This window comes from Lampetra fluviatilis, chromosome 22, assembly GCF_964198595.1.
Source record: "Lampetra fluviatilis chromosome 22, kcLamFluv1.1, whole genome shotgun sequence".
In the NCBI taxonomy this organism is placed as follows: Eukaryota; Metazoa; Chordata; class Hyperoartia; order Petromyzontiformes; family Petromyzontidae; genus Lampetra; species Lampetra fluviatilis.
Genome location: NC_136296.1, coordinates 7,838,591 through 7,857,961, shown reverse-complemented (window position 1 = coordinate 7,857,961; position 19,371 = coordinate 7,838,591). Strand labels below are relative to the sequence as shown.

The 19,371-nt window shown below is 49.6% G+C and overlaps 1 protein-coding gene across 3 annotated transcripts in view; it reads left to right on the top strand.

The window, feature by feature from the left end:
- LOC144938485 (uncharacterized) overlaps positions 1 to 8,656 on the top strand; it is a 93,461-nt gene extending 84,805 nt beyond the window's left edge. For all 3 annotated transcript variants that reach the window (XM_078866336.1, XM_078866337.1, XM_078866338.1), the window contains exon 2: positions 872 to 8,656. In XM_078866336.1, coding sequence (XP_078722462.1) covers positions 1,776 to 3,179 — 1,404 coding nt within the window. In that variant the 5' untranslated portion in view covers positions 872 to 1,775 and the 3' untranslated portion in view covers positions 3,180 to 8,656. The remainder of the gene's footprint in view (positions 1 to 871) is intronic.
- The last annotated feature ends 10,715 nt before the right edge of the window (positions 8,657 to 19,371 follow it).

Genomic DNA, 19,371 nt, shown 5'->3' with positions numbered 1-19,371 from the left:
GTGGTGGTGTGGCAAGCACCCTGGTGGTGTGGTCAGACCCGTGATGGTGTGGCCAGACCCGTGGTGGTGTGGCAAGCACCCTGGTGGTGTGGTCAGACCCGTGGTGGTGTGGCAAGAACCCTGGTGGTGTGGCAAGAACCCTGGTGGTGTGGTCGGACCCGTGGTGGTGTGGTAAGAACCCTGGTGGTGTGGTCAGACCCCGTGATGACATTGCCAGTACTATGATGGTGTGGCCCTTTGTGCTAATGTTTACAACACGGGCACCCAGGTGCTGCCCATTTAAGGCCGGAGTTGACCTTTCGGAAGCCAAGGACCAACCGGTCCAGATGATCTCCATTGATGTTGGCCGTGGTGGCCAGAGATTGAACCCGGCCTCGCCCAAGGGTGGTCCGTAGCCACAGCACAGCAGGCCCGACCACTTGCGTTAGCGCTGCGCCCCACACACCACCCTACTTTACGCAACGAAGGGCACTTCACCGCAGAGCGGAGAGTTGGGTCCTTGGGTCCCACGTGTGGAAAAGGTGGCAGTCCGGCACAGTGCGGTGGTGTTGTTGTTGAGAAAGCATTGCCGGCTTGGAAACCACTTTCTTTGGGCTGGGAACGGGGTGGGGAACCCAAAACAGAACACGCTCTCGTGGTGGGACAACTGCGAGCGTTTGTTACACCTCGGCTGGCCATTTGTGAAAGGCTCGTATTCATTAGAGTGCACAAACATGACACGTTTTTAAACCCGCCACTGTACCACCAACACTCCTACAGCGTCCGTCGGCGGAGGGAGAGGTTTGCGTCAGTGGGTAGATGTTCCGATGGAGTTCTGCTTTTGACGTTTCCGTTTGCTGCCGCCTGTTTCCCCTCCGTTTTGCTTTTTCAGTTTTCTTCTCGGATCTGCGGTCGAGGGACGCTCGGTTGATGCGGCCTTCCCGGTCGTGGAGAACCGTACGAGCTCACAAGCCCCCGACACCTATTCCTGCAGGAAGCAGAAAGGCTGCAAGACAACAGGGGTCTAGCGCATGACCGATAAATCAAGACACGGCGTGCAGCAGAAGTTATTATTCGAGGACGCCCCCCGGCCCCCACGAGCCGTTATTATGCTTGGTCGTTCGGAAGACTCCGACTCCCAAAGGAGACGTTAACGTCACGTCACTGGAAGTGGTTTTGATATTGAAGCGAGCGGGACCCGCTGTGCGAGGGTTATTCCACATCGCGCCGCCAGCGCCAACATCCATTACAGGGAAACGAGTGGAGGGATAAAGCAGGCAAAAAGAAAATTAATACGCCACTACATTTTCCACGTTTCTAATTTATCATTCTCGGTTGAATGCTGGCAAATGTAAACTCGCGTTTTGCATTTGCCACCAGCAAGTATTTACTTACAACCAAAATAAAAAAAAATTTTGTAACAAACGTCGCTGCCGAGCTTTGATAAAGCGAATACTTAGCAACGGAGGCGGCGACACAGATTTCGAGCTCCGTAACCGCTAAAAAAAATTCAGAAGAGAGAAAAAAATAATCCGGAAAAATTGGCCTAGTGCATCTGGCGCTTGGTGAGCGAGGCAGGAACGAACAGGACTGCCAATTATTTCTTTTTGCTAAAATAGCGCCAAAACTTTGGACAGAAGAGCCCAAAAGTGCCCCCATTTTCCAGATTTGAGCCCCAAAAAACCCACGTGTTTTTTTAAAAGCAGTTTTTTTTTTCTCAAACACATTTCAGAATACAACACCGTCCAATTGCACACAAAATCGCCCAATCTGGCAGTCCTGGGAAAAACGACATCATGCCGGCCGGCGTGGGCTTAGAGCAGAGGCTCGCTAGGCCAACCAGGCCCGCCAGACCCCGCCCGGCCTCCCCAGGGGCCCCCCTGCACTGCATGCGCATTCTGAGCAAAGGACCCGAGTACCTACGGCTGCACTTCGAGGGGTCACAGCGCGGCAGGGTAAGCGTGCGCGAGCGTCTGGAGGCCGACCGTGCCAAGTACGTGAAGCCGCGCTGCGACGGGGAGCCGAGCCCGCCCCAGGGTGGCGGCGGCGGCGTAGGCGCCTGTGACGGACACCGAGAGAATGACGACGACGACGATGAAGATGAGGTGGACGCGGCGAACGGCACCGCAAACGGAGGGGGCCAGAACCTGAACCTCGAGGTGCTCAACAACGCCATCAACGACCTGCAGAGATCGCCGTGCGCCGACAGAGGCGAGGGCGGCCACTGTGAAGGGGGCGGCCGGGTCGGGCCTGAGCCCTCTGTCCCACCGTGCTGGCCGGAGGCTTCGGAAAAACCCCAAGGGGTCGACTCCAACGGGAACGATGGCTCCGTCTTCAAGGCCGGCCACGTCAAGTTCCTGCGAAGGTTCTTCCAAGGCATGGGCGGCGCCAAGGAGCAATCCCTGGGACTTCTCCTGCCGTCCGGCGGCCAGCCGATGAAAAGCTCGCCCGAGCACAGGCCCCGAGGCAAAGCGGAGAACGAGGAACCTAAAGTGGCCTTGCCAGAATTCCAGCAGCAGCAGCAGCATCTTTGTTCCCAAAATCCAAGCAGCCATCACCGACACCACCATCACCACCAGCGGGGTCTCGCGGGGGAGCCCGGCGTGCTGGCGAGCACCAACGGCACCGACGTTCCCCGCGAGCCGAAGGCGCGCTCGGTCGAGACGACGGACGTGGTCGGATCGCGGCGGAGGCCCGCGCGGCCCATGTCGCTGCCCGAGTCGGCGTTCGTGTGTCGCTCGGGACCGACGCTCGCCTGCAGCTCGTCCCCTCCTCCCGCGCTCCTCTCCGCGTCGTGTACAGTGCCGGTGGTCGCTGGGCACGGAGCCGACACGGCCGCCGCCTTCTTCGACGGCTGTGGGGTGGAACCCCCCCCGGCCGCGTGCCTGGAGCGCGCTCGCTCCGCGCACTTTGAAGCGACGGCGGCGGACCTGATGGCGACGGAAAGCGAGGAGGGGCGCGGGGAGCGCCACGAGGAGGGGCGCGCTTGCAGCAGCGCGCAGTGGGACGACCCCGACTTCGACGGGCTGTCGGCGCGGCGCAGCAGCGCGGGACCCGGTGAGGGTCCCGACGCCGATCCAGACCTCGCCGACCACTCGCCCTCCATGGTGTCGGTCATCGAACGCAACGCCCGAATCATCAAGTGGCTCTACAGCTGCCGGCAAGCGTTGGCGGGCCAAGAGAGGCAGCCCCGGAATTGATCGCGGGAATGTACGAGACTGCATTTTTGAGTCGTGTTTTAATCTCGACCGTCTGTTTAGATTTCGGACCGTGGAGCGGTTGATGAGAATTGACAGCCCGTTTATCAATCCGCTGCTGGATGAACTACACCCGACTCTGTGTTCTTGTGGTCATGGGAGTTGTACAACTTTCTTGACCTAGGTCAGTGCGAGATTTTTGAAGGGCGCGGGATCGGTTTAGAGATGACATCACTGATGTTAGCAGCGGTGGGGAATCGAACTCAGGTGGACGGACTTGTAGCGCAGGGCGCTTGCCGCTGTATCATTGCTTCACCCCAGGCATATATCGTAGACAATTTATTAACTTAATTAACAAAGGCTGTACTTGAAGGACTTTTTTTAAATGTTTTTTTTTACTTTTTATTCGTATTGTTTTTTTTATTAATACCTTGCCTCGTTCTCTCTGGTTTAGAGTAACTTGGCCTAAAAGCCCTGCCCCCTCGTCACCACCGTACAGTGACAACGGTTCGGTGGTTGCTGGTGGATGGGCGTTTACCATCAAGTTAACTTGAATCAGATTTAAGCTTAAAAGCAAGCATTTTTTTGTTGCTTAATCCGTACTGCCAAACCTTCTGTAAATTCCAAGCATTTATTCCGAGTCGGTAATCGTGCAACTAACTGCAGCAGCCAAGTGAACGAAATCGTAAAATCCTGCGTCAAGAGAAACGAGCTGACTCGACCCAGCGTCGACGATTGCCCCATCGAGCGCGATAAGCCACGCAGATGTGACGAGAGAATGGGCCGTGGTCATTCCGCAGGAGTTTTGATCGAAAGGAGGGAGGGAGGAACCACGATCGTCCCTTTGAAGATCATGATTAAACCGTACCGAGGTTGACCGTGAATCATCCCAGTGAAGATAATCGCAGCAGATGAACAAGCAACGCAAAGCGAACCACGTGGAGCGAACGCAAATGTAACTCCCCTGTGCTCGCGGTTGATTTTCACGACGCACGCGCACTTAACAGCGGGGATTTGTCTCACAAAGTAACAAACCGGATAATCGGGGTGGAGGAAATTGAAGTGGGCTTTTCATGTTTGTGGCTTCAGCGAAAGCTTGACTCTGCCTGCTTGGCAGGCAATCCTATCTCATCAGCGGTGGTCAGTCATTATTCTCTGCTAAACCCCCTCGTTTCCAGCAACTCCCTCCTTTCACTCTCCCTTTGCTTCCCCTCGCCCTCCGTAACAGAAACTCGCCGTCCACCCACGCCCGCAGCTCCCCAGAGTTGGACGACCACTTCGCGAGCCTCTCCCTCCTTGACAGCACGGCGCAATTGGACCGCGACATTGAAAAAATAATATTTAGTTTTAAAGCGGTTTTTTTTTCCTCCCCCTTTTTTTTTTTTTAAACGTAAGATTACACCCGTGCAAGGGTGCACATTCCGCTAACTTCTGCCAAGGACGGCTTGCAGCTCCGCGCAACCGAAAGACCGCCGTTGTCCCGGGAAATAATGCCGCTCTTCGACAGACAACGCGCCCGTGTCAGTCGGGCAGCTCTACTCCTGACCCCAGAATCCAGAACGACAGAATATTTATGACCAGGCGAGAGCCCATTGTAGCTTAACGTCGACCTTTACAAGGGGGACCCGGCTTACAAAGTAGATAAAAACAACAAACTCGATTGCTTCTAAAGCTGACTGTAGATGTAATCACCATCTTCCATCAGATGCCCCTGGTCAACGCACCACTGGATGAAGGCCTGCCCGGACTGCCGCCAATCCCTTCAAGATCCCGCGATGTAATAGGAGCCCTGGCAGCCACACGTCAACCGATTCGTGTGCCGATAGTTTAAAACATGAGCGCACCCGTGACCGTGACCTGCGATAGCTAAACCGATTGGTTGCAGCGGTGTTATATTTTTTACGGTGGCTTTTCCCTTGTGCTCCAGTGCAGAACCGAGCACGCCAGTTCAGTTCAGACGCACACGCCCGATCGGCTAATGAACGTAAATAGCAACTGCACAGCATCACCGCGGGTGAGATTAAGGCGGCCGCCCTTATTATTATTATTAAGAGACGAGTTCAACACTTTGACGGCGCGAGCGACACACCCGAACGGGCGACATGAAAGAGGTCCTTAAGCCGCGGCAACACGACACCCACTTTTCTGGATTGAAAAGTCACAAGGAGGGGACTCGATCCAGCCGCACGGCATTTGAGGCTCTGGAATTGTATTTCGTCTTGGCTGTCGGTGCTGGGTTTTCGGGCCAGTCAGTGACACGCACAAGCCTGATTACCTTACGCGAGATAGAGGTTTGACGTGTGTGTGTGTCAGTGTGTCAGTGTGTGTGTGTCAGTGTGTGTGTGTCAGCGTGTGTGGAGAGCGGTGGTGTAGCGGTTAGCGCGCTGCGCTACGAATCCGGCGACCCGGGTTCGATTCCCGCTCACGGCCAACACCAGTGGCGATTATCTGAACCGGTCATGGGCCTCGCCTAGGTCGACTCAGCCTCAAATAAGTACATGGTGTGATATATAAAAATCGCCACTGGGGAGACAAAGGCGGCCGGGCGTGGTGCTAGCCACCCACCTCGTGTGCTGTGCTGGCCTTTCATAGGTGCTCGCTAACAGCACTTGCCCCTACAGTCTGTTCAGGCTATACGGGGGATATTTTGTCTTTGTGTGTGTGAAGGTCGGTGGCATGGTGCACTACTGAACATTCCCAAAAGCAGAGTGCCAAGGTTTTTAATGTTTTAAATACAGTAACCGGAGCGACGATAAGGATAGTGGCCAAATGACTGAGCGACAACATCCACGGATTATATTTTTTTTGCGAACGGGCCGAGCGAGTACGTTTAAACGCGTCGGTTTCATGGACTTTATTTTGAACCTGCTGAGAGCCCCATTGGCAGGCGAGCGTCACAACTGATGCATGGGGGGGGGGCGACAACATCTTAAGAGTTTACTTTGATGAAAGATTAAATAAAGGCATTTGTACAAATGGCCAAAATCGAACATTCCACGGGCGTTTGTGAATAAATAATCAAGCAATCGTTAACATCGTGATGGCCAACCCTGTTGTAGGATTTTTCAGGTCAGTAACAAAACATTATTCTGCAGCCGTTTAAAAGTATATCGGGCGCTTTTTTTAAATTGCAAGTTTTCCAAAGGGATTCCTCATCTCTTGATACCGACGATGACAAAACAGACCCCCCCCACCCCCCTGTCAAAAATATTAAATGTCTTACAAGCGAAAGAAAGAAAGAGAGACAGTTTCTCTGCATTTTAAGGAAACGTCCCATCCATAACAATGGTTAATAAACTCAGAGCGAGTGTGCGAAAAGATGATGAGGTTTCTCAGGAGGGGAGATGAGTGTTCATCGTTTTGGGACTGCGAGAGTATTGTTAGAACGTGCACACATATAAATAACTCGTGGTGTCAAATTGTTTCGAATGTGTCATCGGGCTTTTCAACACGCACAATCGAGAATTAAAATGTGATATCGCAGTTAAACGCAGATGTAACCCAAGGTGCGTGTCGCACACATCCGCATACAGGCTGTCTTTTTTTGTCCCCATCGACAAACAAAAATATCAATAATGTGCTTGTTTTGGACTTGCACCACTTGCAGTATAGCCATTGCTCATTTATGTCATGCAGGGTTAGAAAACTATGCGCTGAGCTGGCTACGCCAAATATTTCCTCTCTTTGCCACGCGTACTTGCAGAAAGGAAATATAATAGTTTACGGATTGCGGATGGCTCAAATATAAATGTACGATCTGCAAAAATTGAAGACCAAATGCGTTTCCGAATAAAAACAACAAAAAAAGATGACCCAACAACATTTACACGAGAACTTTGGGCTTGCACGATGGATCGAGTTGAGCCACTCTTTGATGAACATGACTCCTATAGTACGAGATGAACAAAACCTACCACTAACCACAAACAGATACGCTAGGCTGACGGAGAACAAATAGGCATTTTACGAAGGGTTGAAAAATGCTCTCAGAGCACTGGTTTCCAATCCCCGTGGGTAGGGCCGTTGAGGGGTCGTCGGTGAAAACCGTCGCAGATGTTTCTGGACAACCTTAGACGAGCGCGTGTACCATGCGGGAGAGGAAACCGGAGCGCATGTGGAGGTCGCGTGGTTTGTGCAGCGCTCCTAACCCCGTACAGATGGAAAGAGATGGAGATTAGTCCACTCGCTTCTAACCGCCTTCTCCTGGCAAGCCAAGGGTTTGGCGACCACGACGCCTCACGGCAAGGGAGTTTCACGACATTTGTGTAATCCACCAACTCTTTCCTCCACAGCGCTGGATTACAGCCGCCAACGCCTGGCGGATACGATCCTCTTCACAAAACTCATTGAAATGAGTATGGCTGTCCCCGCAGCTATATCTGCAAAGTTGCCATATAAAAAAAAAACGAGAATAAAACAAATACTCCGCGGAACTTGAAAACGTGCTTACGAGCGAAACGCGCCGTAGTGCTTGTGCCGTGCAGGGCCCCGTGTGTATTGATTCCATGGCACGGTTGTCCGTTGTCTGTGTTGCTCGATGTTATAGTTTTGTGAAACGTGACCCATCGACCTCTCCGCCACCCCCACCCACCACCCACCAGTCGTTCTCAGTGTTGCAGTTCCTTACCCCGACGGTTCATCGTAATGTCACACGGGCACCCCAAGTGTTTCACTCGTTGCGCGCGTGTGTGTGCGGAGGAGTGTGGCCGGTTGACGCTTGTGGTCGTTACTCGCGGTCGAGTCGCGCTACGAAGTAACCGAGCACCTAACGGAAGGGGAGTGGGGGGACTGGGCACGCGTCTTGATGAACAACGGAATATCGAGAAACTTTTTTTTTAATAACACCCGCCGCCCCGCCATCGCGTGTGTAACTTTGTGCGTTAACTTATGTGGACACTCGTTAGCGACGACCGCGTTCGTTTTCACTCCGTTTTTTTGGTTTGATGTTGTACAAATTAACGTATTTTTATAGTTGGAATCGCCATGGCGGCGTTTATTAAACGCGTCTGATGACTTTTTTTTCTTTCTTCAGATTTAACTGCGAACTTTTGACACGTACTTAGATTTTTTTAACATACACTTTACGTGTGCTGTAGATGCGTGTAACGCTTACGCGGTGGTTTTACATTTTGATGAAAAGGGACAAGTCGCCCAATTTTTTATATCGTTCTGCTGTTTCGATCGTCGTTACACCCTACAGCCTACACGCATCTCCGACTTAAAAACAAAAAACTTGCACTATATTCACTGTTGTAAAATAAAAAAATCTGAAAATGCCATTCCCACACCACAGGCAAAATATATGAGCGTAAGCGCACACCAGCACGCGGAGCCCACGTATCTTTTGAAACGCATCACTGCTAAGGCCGGTGTTGTGGTGGTCTTATCAACCACAGAAACCCGAAGCTTCATTGGGCCCCTTGAGGACGATTTGGGGTCACATTATATAGTAAGGTGGTCAAGAGAGGGCAGTCTCATCTAACTGGTTTCTTAACGGGGGGGGGCGGGTGGGGGACGACCCAAAACATCCATACAAAATGTGTGTGCATTAGGAAATCCATTACACTCAAAACATTCCGATGTAATGCCTTCGCATGTCACCATGTGGCCAAGCAGTCAAATTTGTCATCATTTACACCATTGGTACCTCATTTGCCAGTCAAAAAATATGATAATTGTTTTTTTTACCCTTTTATCTGGCAACAAAAACCAAAAAAAGGTGTCAGTTTTGTTGCCAGATAAAAGGGTAAAAAACAAATTATCACATCTCATCATTATTCACCTTCCAGTAGAGCGAGCAGATTGGCGACCTATTCCTATCGAGTCTGCGTATTATGTGCACACTCGCATAGGATGTCTCTGGGTCCTCTAATTTCACCCGACATGCAAGAAATACGTAAATAACGGGGAATGGCCCAAATATCCCAAGGTGGGGTACTTGAGCAATTGACCTGAAAATGTATCATCGGTACCACCTCCGGTGGCAAATGCTAACAATGATTTTCTTGAAGCATTTCAACGATCGATTACACATGTACATGATAGCACGTTGATCGTGGTAGCTTTTTTAATATATAAGAACCATGTCATTAATGGAGTACGGGAGAATATAATTTTGAAGGGAGGGGGGGACCCGATTGTGATATGGAACCTCTATGGAATATTACAATACATAGGGACTGTATGTGTGTGTATAGCACGTCACGCGTTCTGCCTAGGGGGGGGGGGGGGGGCATTGCCCACTGGCAGCATTTGTCACCCAACGTGGTACCCTTGGCTCATGGGATAATAATACCTTTCGACCCGGTGAGGTTTCCCCCCCCCCCCCCCTTGGATGTATGGGAATGTATTATCATAATCACCTCCCATATCATGAGAGCATCTCCATGGAAGATGTCGGAGTTGGAAGTATTTGTTTGAACGACAATGAAGGAATATCTATAGCTTTAGTGAAAGATTGTGTGTATGTGTGTACAAAATACGCGTGTGCCCATTCCCACAACAATATATAGTACGTGATTTATAAGGATCTCGAGTTATCAAATCGAATGGCGAGCCGTCATTAAACGACAGCGCTCCCTCCGTTCGACGTATCGTGCCAATGCCAATTTATTTATTACCAGGAACCGCGAAGCTCACTTTGTTGTTGTTGTTGTTATTAATATATCAGGAACAAATTTCTGCGATATAGAAGCGTAGATTACAGTCTATTTTCGTTGCTGTTGCACTCACATTCAACACCCTCGGGCTCCAACGCCGTTTGCTCGCTCGCTGCACGGCCGGATAAACAATTATCGATTATCGAACGGGGTGGGGGGGGGCAATCCTCCAGCGATGTGGCAGCAGCACCCAGTCCATGCACCGAGCACTGCATTGCGCCTGCGCACGTGGAAATGCGAATGGGGGCGGGGGTAGGTGACTGATGACAGTGGCTAATATGCAGACCACGTGCTATTTGTGTTGTGTGTAGACAGCTGTGCATCGTGATGCTGGGACTCACGCGGTAATTGTTGTTGTTGTTGTCTCTTGCTGCAATTCATTATGTCTGGGGTGATTATTCCGTCCTTAATGCCATGAAAGCAAGAGTCTGCTTCATAATTGATCAGTTTTGGGGTGAGTCTGATGCTAATATTGTGTCGTGCGCGCCTCCTCCACCCGACACAGCCAAATAAATAAAGTTGTCACGTGATGAACAAATTCGCCAATGCTATCATTGCTTCAGCACGCCGCGACGTTGGGAAGGGCGATCCGCGCAACATTTAACAATCTGGAGACTTAGCAGTTGGGAATAAACTGTGGCCAGACACGTAAGCACATCACATCACAGACACACAGAGAGAGTGCGCAAGCAGCAACGGCAGCTTGCGGCCCTGCTTGGTTGACGGTGACGAGGATAACGTCTCGTGGGAGAGTCGAGGTTCACGGTTGTGTCCGAATGTGCGATGTCCGTCTTAGCGCCCGCTTGTAAAAATCCACTGAACTTTTTTTTCAGTCGCCGTCAAAATCTCAATGGAACGAGACGTCGCTCGTGTCATCCTCGGCGCGCACAAACAAACCTTCGCAATTAGTTTATTGTAGTAGGTTTTTACCCTTAAAACTGGTACAAAACTGACACCTTTATACAAGGCATCATGCTTGCAATAACCACAACACAAGCAGTCAAAATGCAAACAATAAGAAACAACTCTGATAATGATATGATATGCACTGTCCTTGAAGTTGATTGGTCCACACCCGAGACAGCTTTTCTTAGAGCCTAGTCTCCATTGGTGTTGGACCAGATGACGCCAAAAGGCATCAAAAGGCGTCTTCTGGTCCACCACCAATGGAGACTAGGCTCTAAGAAAATCTGTCTCGGGTGTGGACCAATCAACTTCAAGGACAGTGCATATCATTATCAGAGTTGTTTCTTTTTGTTTGCATTTTGACTGCTTGTGTTGTGGTCATTGCAAACATGATATCCTTGTCTAAAGGTGTCAGTTTTGTACCAGTTTAAAGGGTAAAAACCTACTACTATATTTTGCCACTGGTAAAGGAGATGTCTCATAGTGTAAATGAGTTTATTGTGGAAACAGAGCCCAGATTTGGTGGCTCGTGCAAGTATTAAGCGGATCGTGGTGCTAATCTTAACGTACGCGTGCAACGTTATGAATGCATCAGTCACGTGCGCGCGCGCACACACACACACGTGCCAAGTCTAAGTTCAAATAATGTAATGAGGACCATTTTTGAGTGAAAGTGTTTGCTTTGACCAGGAGGGTTTTGCATAACCCCCGCAGCGCATAACAATATCAACGCCGTGTCTGTCCTTGGAATTAGTTACATGTTTGCAAATGTTTTATACTCTGACCTTTTATTGATTCTAATAAAAGGATGGGGCGGTGGGGCGGGGCAAAAAACAACAGGAAGAGTTTTTTTGTTTTCTTGTTGACGATTTTGGTTTGGCGTCTTCCCCCCACCCCACCCCACCCCCAATTGTATTCCCTGCGCGCGCTGTCGGCGTCACTTATCATGGGACGGAGAATCTATTCGGAGATTTCTCGCGCGGGGGTGCGAAAGCGACCGCGCGTGTCCGAGAACGGTAGGAATCCTTCGAGTGGCGTTGCCATAAAAAGTAACATCGACTTAAATCTCGATTTAAAGCTTTCGTGACTGCAGGGATTCATCTCTTTGGTTCTTTCGGTAAAGTCACGTAGAAGGGAAGTAATTTCAGCCACACATAATTAATTATAAAATAAAGCATAATTATTTTTTTATGTTTTATTTTTATTATTTTATTACTTCCCTTCTACGTGACTTTACCGAAAGAACCAAGAAGACGACATCGACTTGTAACGCACCGCCCAGCATCGGCTCGATCGCTCGCGAAGAGACAGAACCCAAAGGCGAGCGGGAAAGGCAGCAGCCAAGCGATGAGCAGGCACCAGATTCAATCCTCAAAGCTCCGCGGTCCTCTGTACATTAAGGTGTTATTGATACTCTTAGGTTTTTTCAGGTAGGTAAAAAATGTAATTGAAAGTCAATAAAGGAAATAAAATAAAATAATAAATCACGACGTTTCGGAGGCAACACAAGTCTCCGTCATCAGGTGGGACCGTCACAGCTAAAATTACTGCACCTGATGACGGAGACTTGTGTTGCCTCCGAAACGTCGTAATTTATTATTTTATTTTATTTCCATTATTACTTTTATTAACTTTTAATTTAATTTTTTACCTACGTGACTTTACCGAAAAAACCTTAGAGTATAAATCCTTGCAGTCACGAAAGCTTCAAATCTAGAATAAAGGTGTTATTGGCCAATTATTGAGTGTTTTACACGCGGGTTGGAAACCGGAGCACCTGGAGAAACCCCCACGTACAGGAGTTGACAACACTCTTCTGTCCCATACAGAACGGACAGGTGGAGTCCACATTTGCTGTACGCAAGGGTGTCACAGTCGGGTTTTTTTACAATCGGGTTTAATTGTCTTTTTATATTAAACCCGATCATCTGAGAGATTTGGGAGAAATCCGGTTTAATTGGTTCTAATTGCAGAACCGCACTTCTCAACGATGGGCTTCATCCATTCCAAGCTAAGGAACTCACTGGCGCCCACGATTGTGGAGGAGAAGCTCCTCGTGTTCATCAAGACCAACCTGCCCGCCGCATTCTACGACTACCCCGTGCCCTACGCCCCCCCCCCCCCCCCCGAGTACGATAGCAGCACCGACGAGGAAGCTGCCTAAGCCTTGGATCAGAGTTTCGTATTCATTAAACCAGGTTTTAATTCCCCGAAATCGGGTTTAATTGTATTAAAGAAAAGTCCCGATGCCTGCCGCTGGAAAAAGCGGGTTTTTTCACCCATAGCTGTACGACCTTCTCCAGGCGAACCAGAGTATGGCATCTGCTCTACGCCCACGGGGGAAGAGAGTTTGGCAATTTGTGAGGTGATCCATCAATCCTCGCTGCCTCCACTGCTGGTTTACGGGCTGTGTGCAGTGTGGGTGGGGGGGGAGATTTGTCCACATTCTGCTATGACATTGTGTTTTTTTGTCACAACGGTCAAACCAAAAATGTCATTTCTCAGAGTGGGGATTTGGCCAAATGTTACGTAAAAACTCACATTTGGACGCTTTTGCCGTGTGTGCAGTCATTCGTGAGTGTGTTGATACCACAGCGTTAACTCACCACGCTTCACAACTCGATGTAACCAAGGGTGGCTGAAATTTGGATTCGAACCCATAACCTCAGTGGCCGAAGGCTCGGCACACTCACCTATGGGCCACTTGGCCACCTGATTTCGTAGGTTTTTTTTTTGGTTAAACATTGATGCCATAAAAAAAAAATCTCTGAACACGTAAAGGAATGTTTTGGAGGAATTTTTTTTAGTTTTAGACTGAAATGTGGCCATTCAGCGTCTTACACGTCATATTTGCCAAGCTGTAATCGGTGTTTGACATCTAAATTACTTAATGCGCCACGGGCATGGCAGGAGTTGTAACGAGAGCGGCTTTAAATCCCCTGATAAGAATATATTTTCCTGGAAAGTGGTTATTAAATCTGTTCATGAGAGTCGTACAAAGTTAGGGTATTTTATTTGGTCATCGTTTATATATAGTTAATGTTTTCTGTTGCAAGTAATATATTTTACTTGCAGGGGTGTATGAAAAGAAACATAATTAACGAATACTTGCGGGAATTCTTGCGATGGCGCAATAGTTAGCGGCAAACTGTACTTGAAATATACTCTTAGGTTTTTTCGGTAAAGTCACGTCGGTAAAAATAAATAATAAAAATTAAATAATAGAAATAATAATAGAAATAAAATAATAAATCACGACGTTTCGGAGGCAACACAAGTCTCCGTCATCAGGTGGGACCGTCACAGCTAAATTTACTGTATCAAGTGAGGCAAAATTCCAAGAGACAAGCTCTTAACTACAAGTTAAGGGGGGAGGATGGGGGAGGGGCTTATCTGAATGTGGTAGCCAATGAATTGAACGTGTTGGGGGGGTGGGCAGGGCTAAAAGAGAACAATAGGTGCACATGTTGTTGTAACCGGTGTTGGCTGACAATCCAAATACAAAAAGGGGAGTACTGTTAAACGCTGGGGATGTCAACACTCGGTAAAGTAGAATAGTACCTGTCAAATAAGATGGTCCAAATATGTGTAGTTAAATCTTTTTTGCACGGTTAATAACATCTTTCCAATGATTACTCAGTTTGTACCCATCATCACGGTTGAAATCCAGAGGCGATCACCCATCGTGACAGCTGAAGCCATGCGTAGTGTACTCATTCAGAGTCACTGGTAGGAAGCATTATCCCTCTTGTTAATTCCGGCTCTCACAGCCATAGAGGATAACTCTATACCGGGTCGGGGCAGCCAACATGCTTCCAGACCCACAGCTTGAAGAGGCGAAGACCACGACGACAGCAACACGACGAGTTTCACTCCTGATGGCAGCAGCCCCGACTGTGAGTCGGAGCTCGCCTTTTATTCTCAACAGCGTGGCCAGGCTCCGCCCTCGGTCACGCCCCCTTTTGGATCCCCCAGAATGCTCCGGGCTTGGCCCACGGGTTCAACTGGTAGAACGGGCTGCTACCCAGAATTCCATTGTTTACCAATCTCCCAGCGCCACGCGCTACAGTGACTCATTCAATGTCACTACACATGAGTACACGTTTTAACCCCCCCCTCCCATACCGCCTCTGTCCACCCAGAAGATTAATGGGTACACGATAGTTAGTCAATCGGTAGGTTGTGTGGTGGGGTAAAGTGTGGGGATTCCCACCTCTGTCAAGACGTGGAAGAGGAGGCCAAAACACCCTCAAGGGGCCCTCTAGAGCTGCCTATAGTGAGGTCCCTTCTGACTGAACAAGATATTGGAGGGCTGCACCCTTACCAAATGCCACCTTTTAAACTCGGAAATACATAATCGTGTTAAAATAACAGATCCATTTAAAATAGTTAAATATTTAGTTTGAAATATTGTCATTGCCTGGGCTTTAGGATGTATTGAAGTCTTCATGGAGAGTCGAACATAGTCTTGGTAGGTGAGGCTTGGAAGTGGGTGACGTCAATTAATATGAATCATAATTTCAACTTGTAATGCATCGCACATCATTCATTTACTCTCCAAGAGGAAGAGCGACTCGGAAGCACGAGGAAAAATCGCAGACGAATTGAAGGCAGCAGCCAAGCAGCGAGCCAGCGCCAACAATGCTCCTCTCCCCACCCCCATATGCTTACACAATGTGGGAGGACAGCGGATTAAGCACGCAGGGAAAACTCACGCGCGCACACGGGGCCCAACGCTACATCCCACACGGATGGAACAGACGGAGCGGGCAGGAGCTGCACTGCCGTCGCCTGGCAGAGCAGGGTAGGGCACCTCAAGCCCCCCCCCCCCCACAACGTTTGTGGGATCAACCGAGGCTCATCTCGACGAGTCGTGCATTAACAGGAGTGGATAGGGCATCATCGCCAAGCTGAGTAAATGGACTCATTGTTGGGGGGGGGGGGGGGTGCAATCGGTTATCGGCGTTTGAAACATATTTGAATGCATTCCGGGAGTTAATGTTTGAAACGGTCTTTGTGAAGTTTAACGAGCGTATGAATGTGAATTGGCCCCCCTTAAAGAATACGAGATGGGCATGATGATCTGAATTCTTGCATGCGTCATTAAGGCCATGGATATGCTAACTGCTGGATTTTCTTTTTTTACGTTATGCCAAATGTGCGGATAGTTAAACGTCCAGGTGATTTCCTGCTCAAATGAGCATTGCAGCAGTGCTCTCCTGTTTACAGCCCTGCATAGCCAGGAGGTAGGACATTCCAAATTCCTGGCTATGAAAATTCATAGCAATCACCACCCCCAACCTCACTCACCCCGAACTGCGAACACTTGGCAGCGCGCCCTCCTGATAAAGAATCAACAGACTCCACCGAGGCAGACTGGCAAACACACACACACACTCCTGAACAGCACGGTAAGCGGTCTGCCCGTGCGTTTGTTTCTTGACTACCCCGTTGTCGGCAGACGGGAGGGAGCACACACGAACACGGGCAAAGAGAGCCACCCCCACCGGTTAAATGGCAGCAATGCCCCGTTAATGGGGGGCGCCTTGGTGGGCGAGATGTCAACTACCTCGCCTGGTAAATTTCGATTTAAAGCTTTCGTGACTGCATGGATTCATTCATCTTCTTGGTTCTTTCGGTAAAGTCACGTAGAATGGAAATAATAAAATAATAAAAATAAAACATTATTTTATTATGTTTTCTTTTTATTATTTTATTATTTCCATTCTACGTGACTTTACCGAAAGAACCAAGGAGATACCTCGCCTGGTATACAGGACGGCGCGGGTTACGATCCCGACCCTGACGCCTGCTGCATATTAGGAGTTTGCAAGTTCTCTCCCTGCGGTCGCGTGGATTGACACTTGCAGCGACGCAGCGCCTACTGCTGCCCAGCAGCGGCAACTGCGGTGGACAGAAAGCGCGCACGCTGTCGAGCATAGACGCGGCTGTGTGAGTGTGTGTGTGCCGGCAGGGCGGAGGAACTGGGGCAAGGGTCACGGTAGACCAGGGAACCCCAACCCCCGGGCCACGGACCGGTACTGGTCCATGGCCTGTTAGGAACGGGGCCGCACAGCAGCAGGTGAGAGCGGTGAGTCCGCGCGTGGAACCCGCCCCCATTGTTTCATTATTCACCACTTCCATCCGCGCCTCTTTTCCGCACTTGTCCCAGTCACAGTGATGGTAAGCCCACAAGCTCTAACCCCTAGCCAAGATGAGTAAAAAACAAAGTCACTTGAGAGCTTATTTGAAAAGGGGGAAAGACCCAATGATAACCCCCCCCCCCACCCCGGTCCGTGAAAAAATTGTCTTCCACGAAACCGGTCCCTGGTGCCAAAAAGGTTTAGGACCGCTGAATTAGGGGAGACCTCACAGGGAGGCCCCTGGAACCCTCTGGTAGGTTCGAGAAGGGAGGCGGCGGCCAGGGCGGAGCAAGGCCGCGCTGAGGAGAATAAAAGCAGCGGAAAGCTCCGGGCTGTCGGCTCTGGGAGTGGCCTCGTCTCGTGGCCGCCGCCTTCGCCCCATCATTGCGCGACGGGGCAGTGGTTGGGGCAACGCGGCCAGGGTCGTGTCTATGCCGGGCTGGACGGCAGCGTGGTCGAGAGAGAGAGGAGGCCGGAGTTGGTGTGGACGGGATAAATAATAATAATAGTTCAATTTATAACGCGCGCAAATTTGCAGACGTAGTGGCCGCAACTCAGAGGCGCGGAGCCAAGCTCAGAGTCGCTCGAAAGCACGTGGTTGTAGAGGTGAGTTTTTAAGTCTCTCTTGAAGGAGGTGATTGAGGTGATGCTGCGAATGTGCAGAGGGATATCGTTCCAGACTTTTGGGGCTGCCACCGAGAAGCGGCGCATAGACACGATGACCATCCTGGATCTTGGTATCAAGAGGAGGTCGTGAGTCGCGCTGCGCAGGCATCTGCCGTGTGCTGAGCTGCAAGTTGTCAATAATGAAGAAAGGTACGGCGGGCAGGTGGATATGAAGGCATTGTGGCAGAGGCAGGCGGTCTTGTATGTGACCCTACTGGCGATGGGTAGCCAGTTGAGGGCACGGAGACAAGCTAGTGAGTCGAGACGGGGATGAGTGTGGGCAATGACGACGCGTGCTAGGTTGTTTCGTAGTCTTTGAAGTTAGAGGCAGTGCCTCCTTTCAACGACCTCGTCTCCGACGGTTGCGCTTTCGCTAAGTTGTCCCCACCTGAAGAAGGACGCTTGTGTTGCGCCCGAAACGTCGTGATTTAATTTATTTTTCACCTACGTGACTTTACCGAAAAAAACCAAAGCGTGCGAGACAACTCAAATACTGGGGGGCCCCACCTGACCAATTGCCGCACGCCCCCCCCCCGAGCCGATGTCGTCACTGCTGCAGTGTTCATATGGAACGCATCGAGATAAAACGCCGTCTGTAATCTCTGCAATGGGCGTCACGGTGGCAAGATGTTAACTACCTCGCCTGGTATGCAAGGAGGTCGTGGGTTCGCTCCTGACCCTGACGCCTGTTGTACACGTTTGGAGTGAAGCATCATATCTCTCCGTGGTCGCGTGGATTTTTCTCAGGGTTTTCCCTCCACATTTAGAAACAACACGGCTACATAGCTCAATAAGCATTAACTAGTCAAATTAAAATACAGATAATCGATTATCCGCCGGATTTTCAAAAACGCCAATCACGTAATTATCTAAAACAGCTTATTTTTGCACATTCTTGTATATTTTGCTTTTAGGTGTTGGTTTTTAGTGTTTAAAATGTGTAAACTATTTGAAATTGGCTTAAACATACAAAAAAATCCAACTTTTAAATGTTACCTATTTATTGTACCGTACTTACCACACGTGCAGTATTTTCATCGTTTACGTTGTATGTAGTGTATAATGTAGTGTAAACAATAACACTGAAATCAAGCAAAGCTACTTTTTTTTTTATCACGCTACATGGTGCCGATCGACGAACTGGCCTTTGGAACGGTTTTGCCGGATCGGCGAGGAACCATCGGATAAAGTTGGTAGCAGCCGAATAATCGACGCTCAACTTGCTGTAGTTCATAGTTTAAAGTTCCCTCTCGTGCTGCGGAAGTCCGTTAGCGCCCTCGACCCGTAGCTTGGTGGCTCTACAATGCCGCGTGTCTCCTGCACCTGGACGTGTTCCATGTCAGTCCGAGCTTACCGTAGAAAAAGCCGAATCAGCCAAGACCTCTATCACGAGTTGTGAAGATACAGCAGGCGCGCACACACACACACGCTTGCCAGCAATTAAGAAACAGGGTAACGGTAGTAGTGGAATGACCGGTAGTAAAACTACTTTGAACAGCTACACAGCTCCGATGTAAATTGCTAATTATTTGGTGGCCATGTATTGGCAACGGTGCACTGATACAATTAACAAAACTCAACACGTTCGTCAATAATTGATGTGTTCTGAAGGATCATTGCCCAGAGCGTCATCTATCGTTTTATTTGAAGGCAGTTATTTTTTTTTCACGTCTCTGTGTTTTGACAACTCCATTAACTGCAGGAGTTGAAGTAATGAATGTTTCAATCGGACTTCAGCGGCTTTCACAACTCCAGTCCTGCGGAATAACGTCCATTCCACCCTTCCACATCGACCAACGTATACGAACGTAATGCACGTCA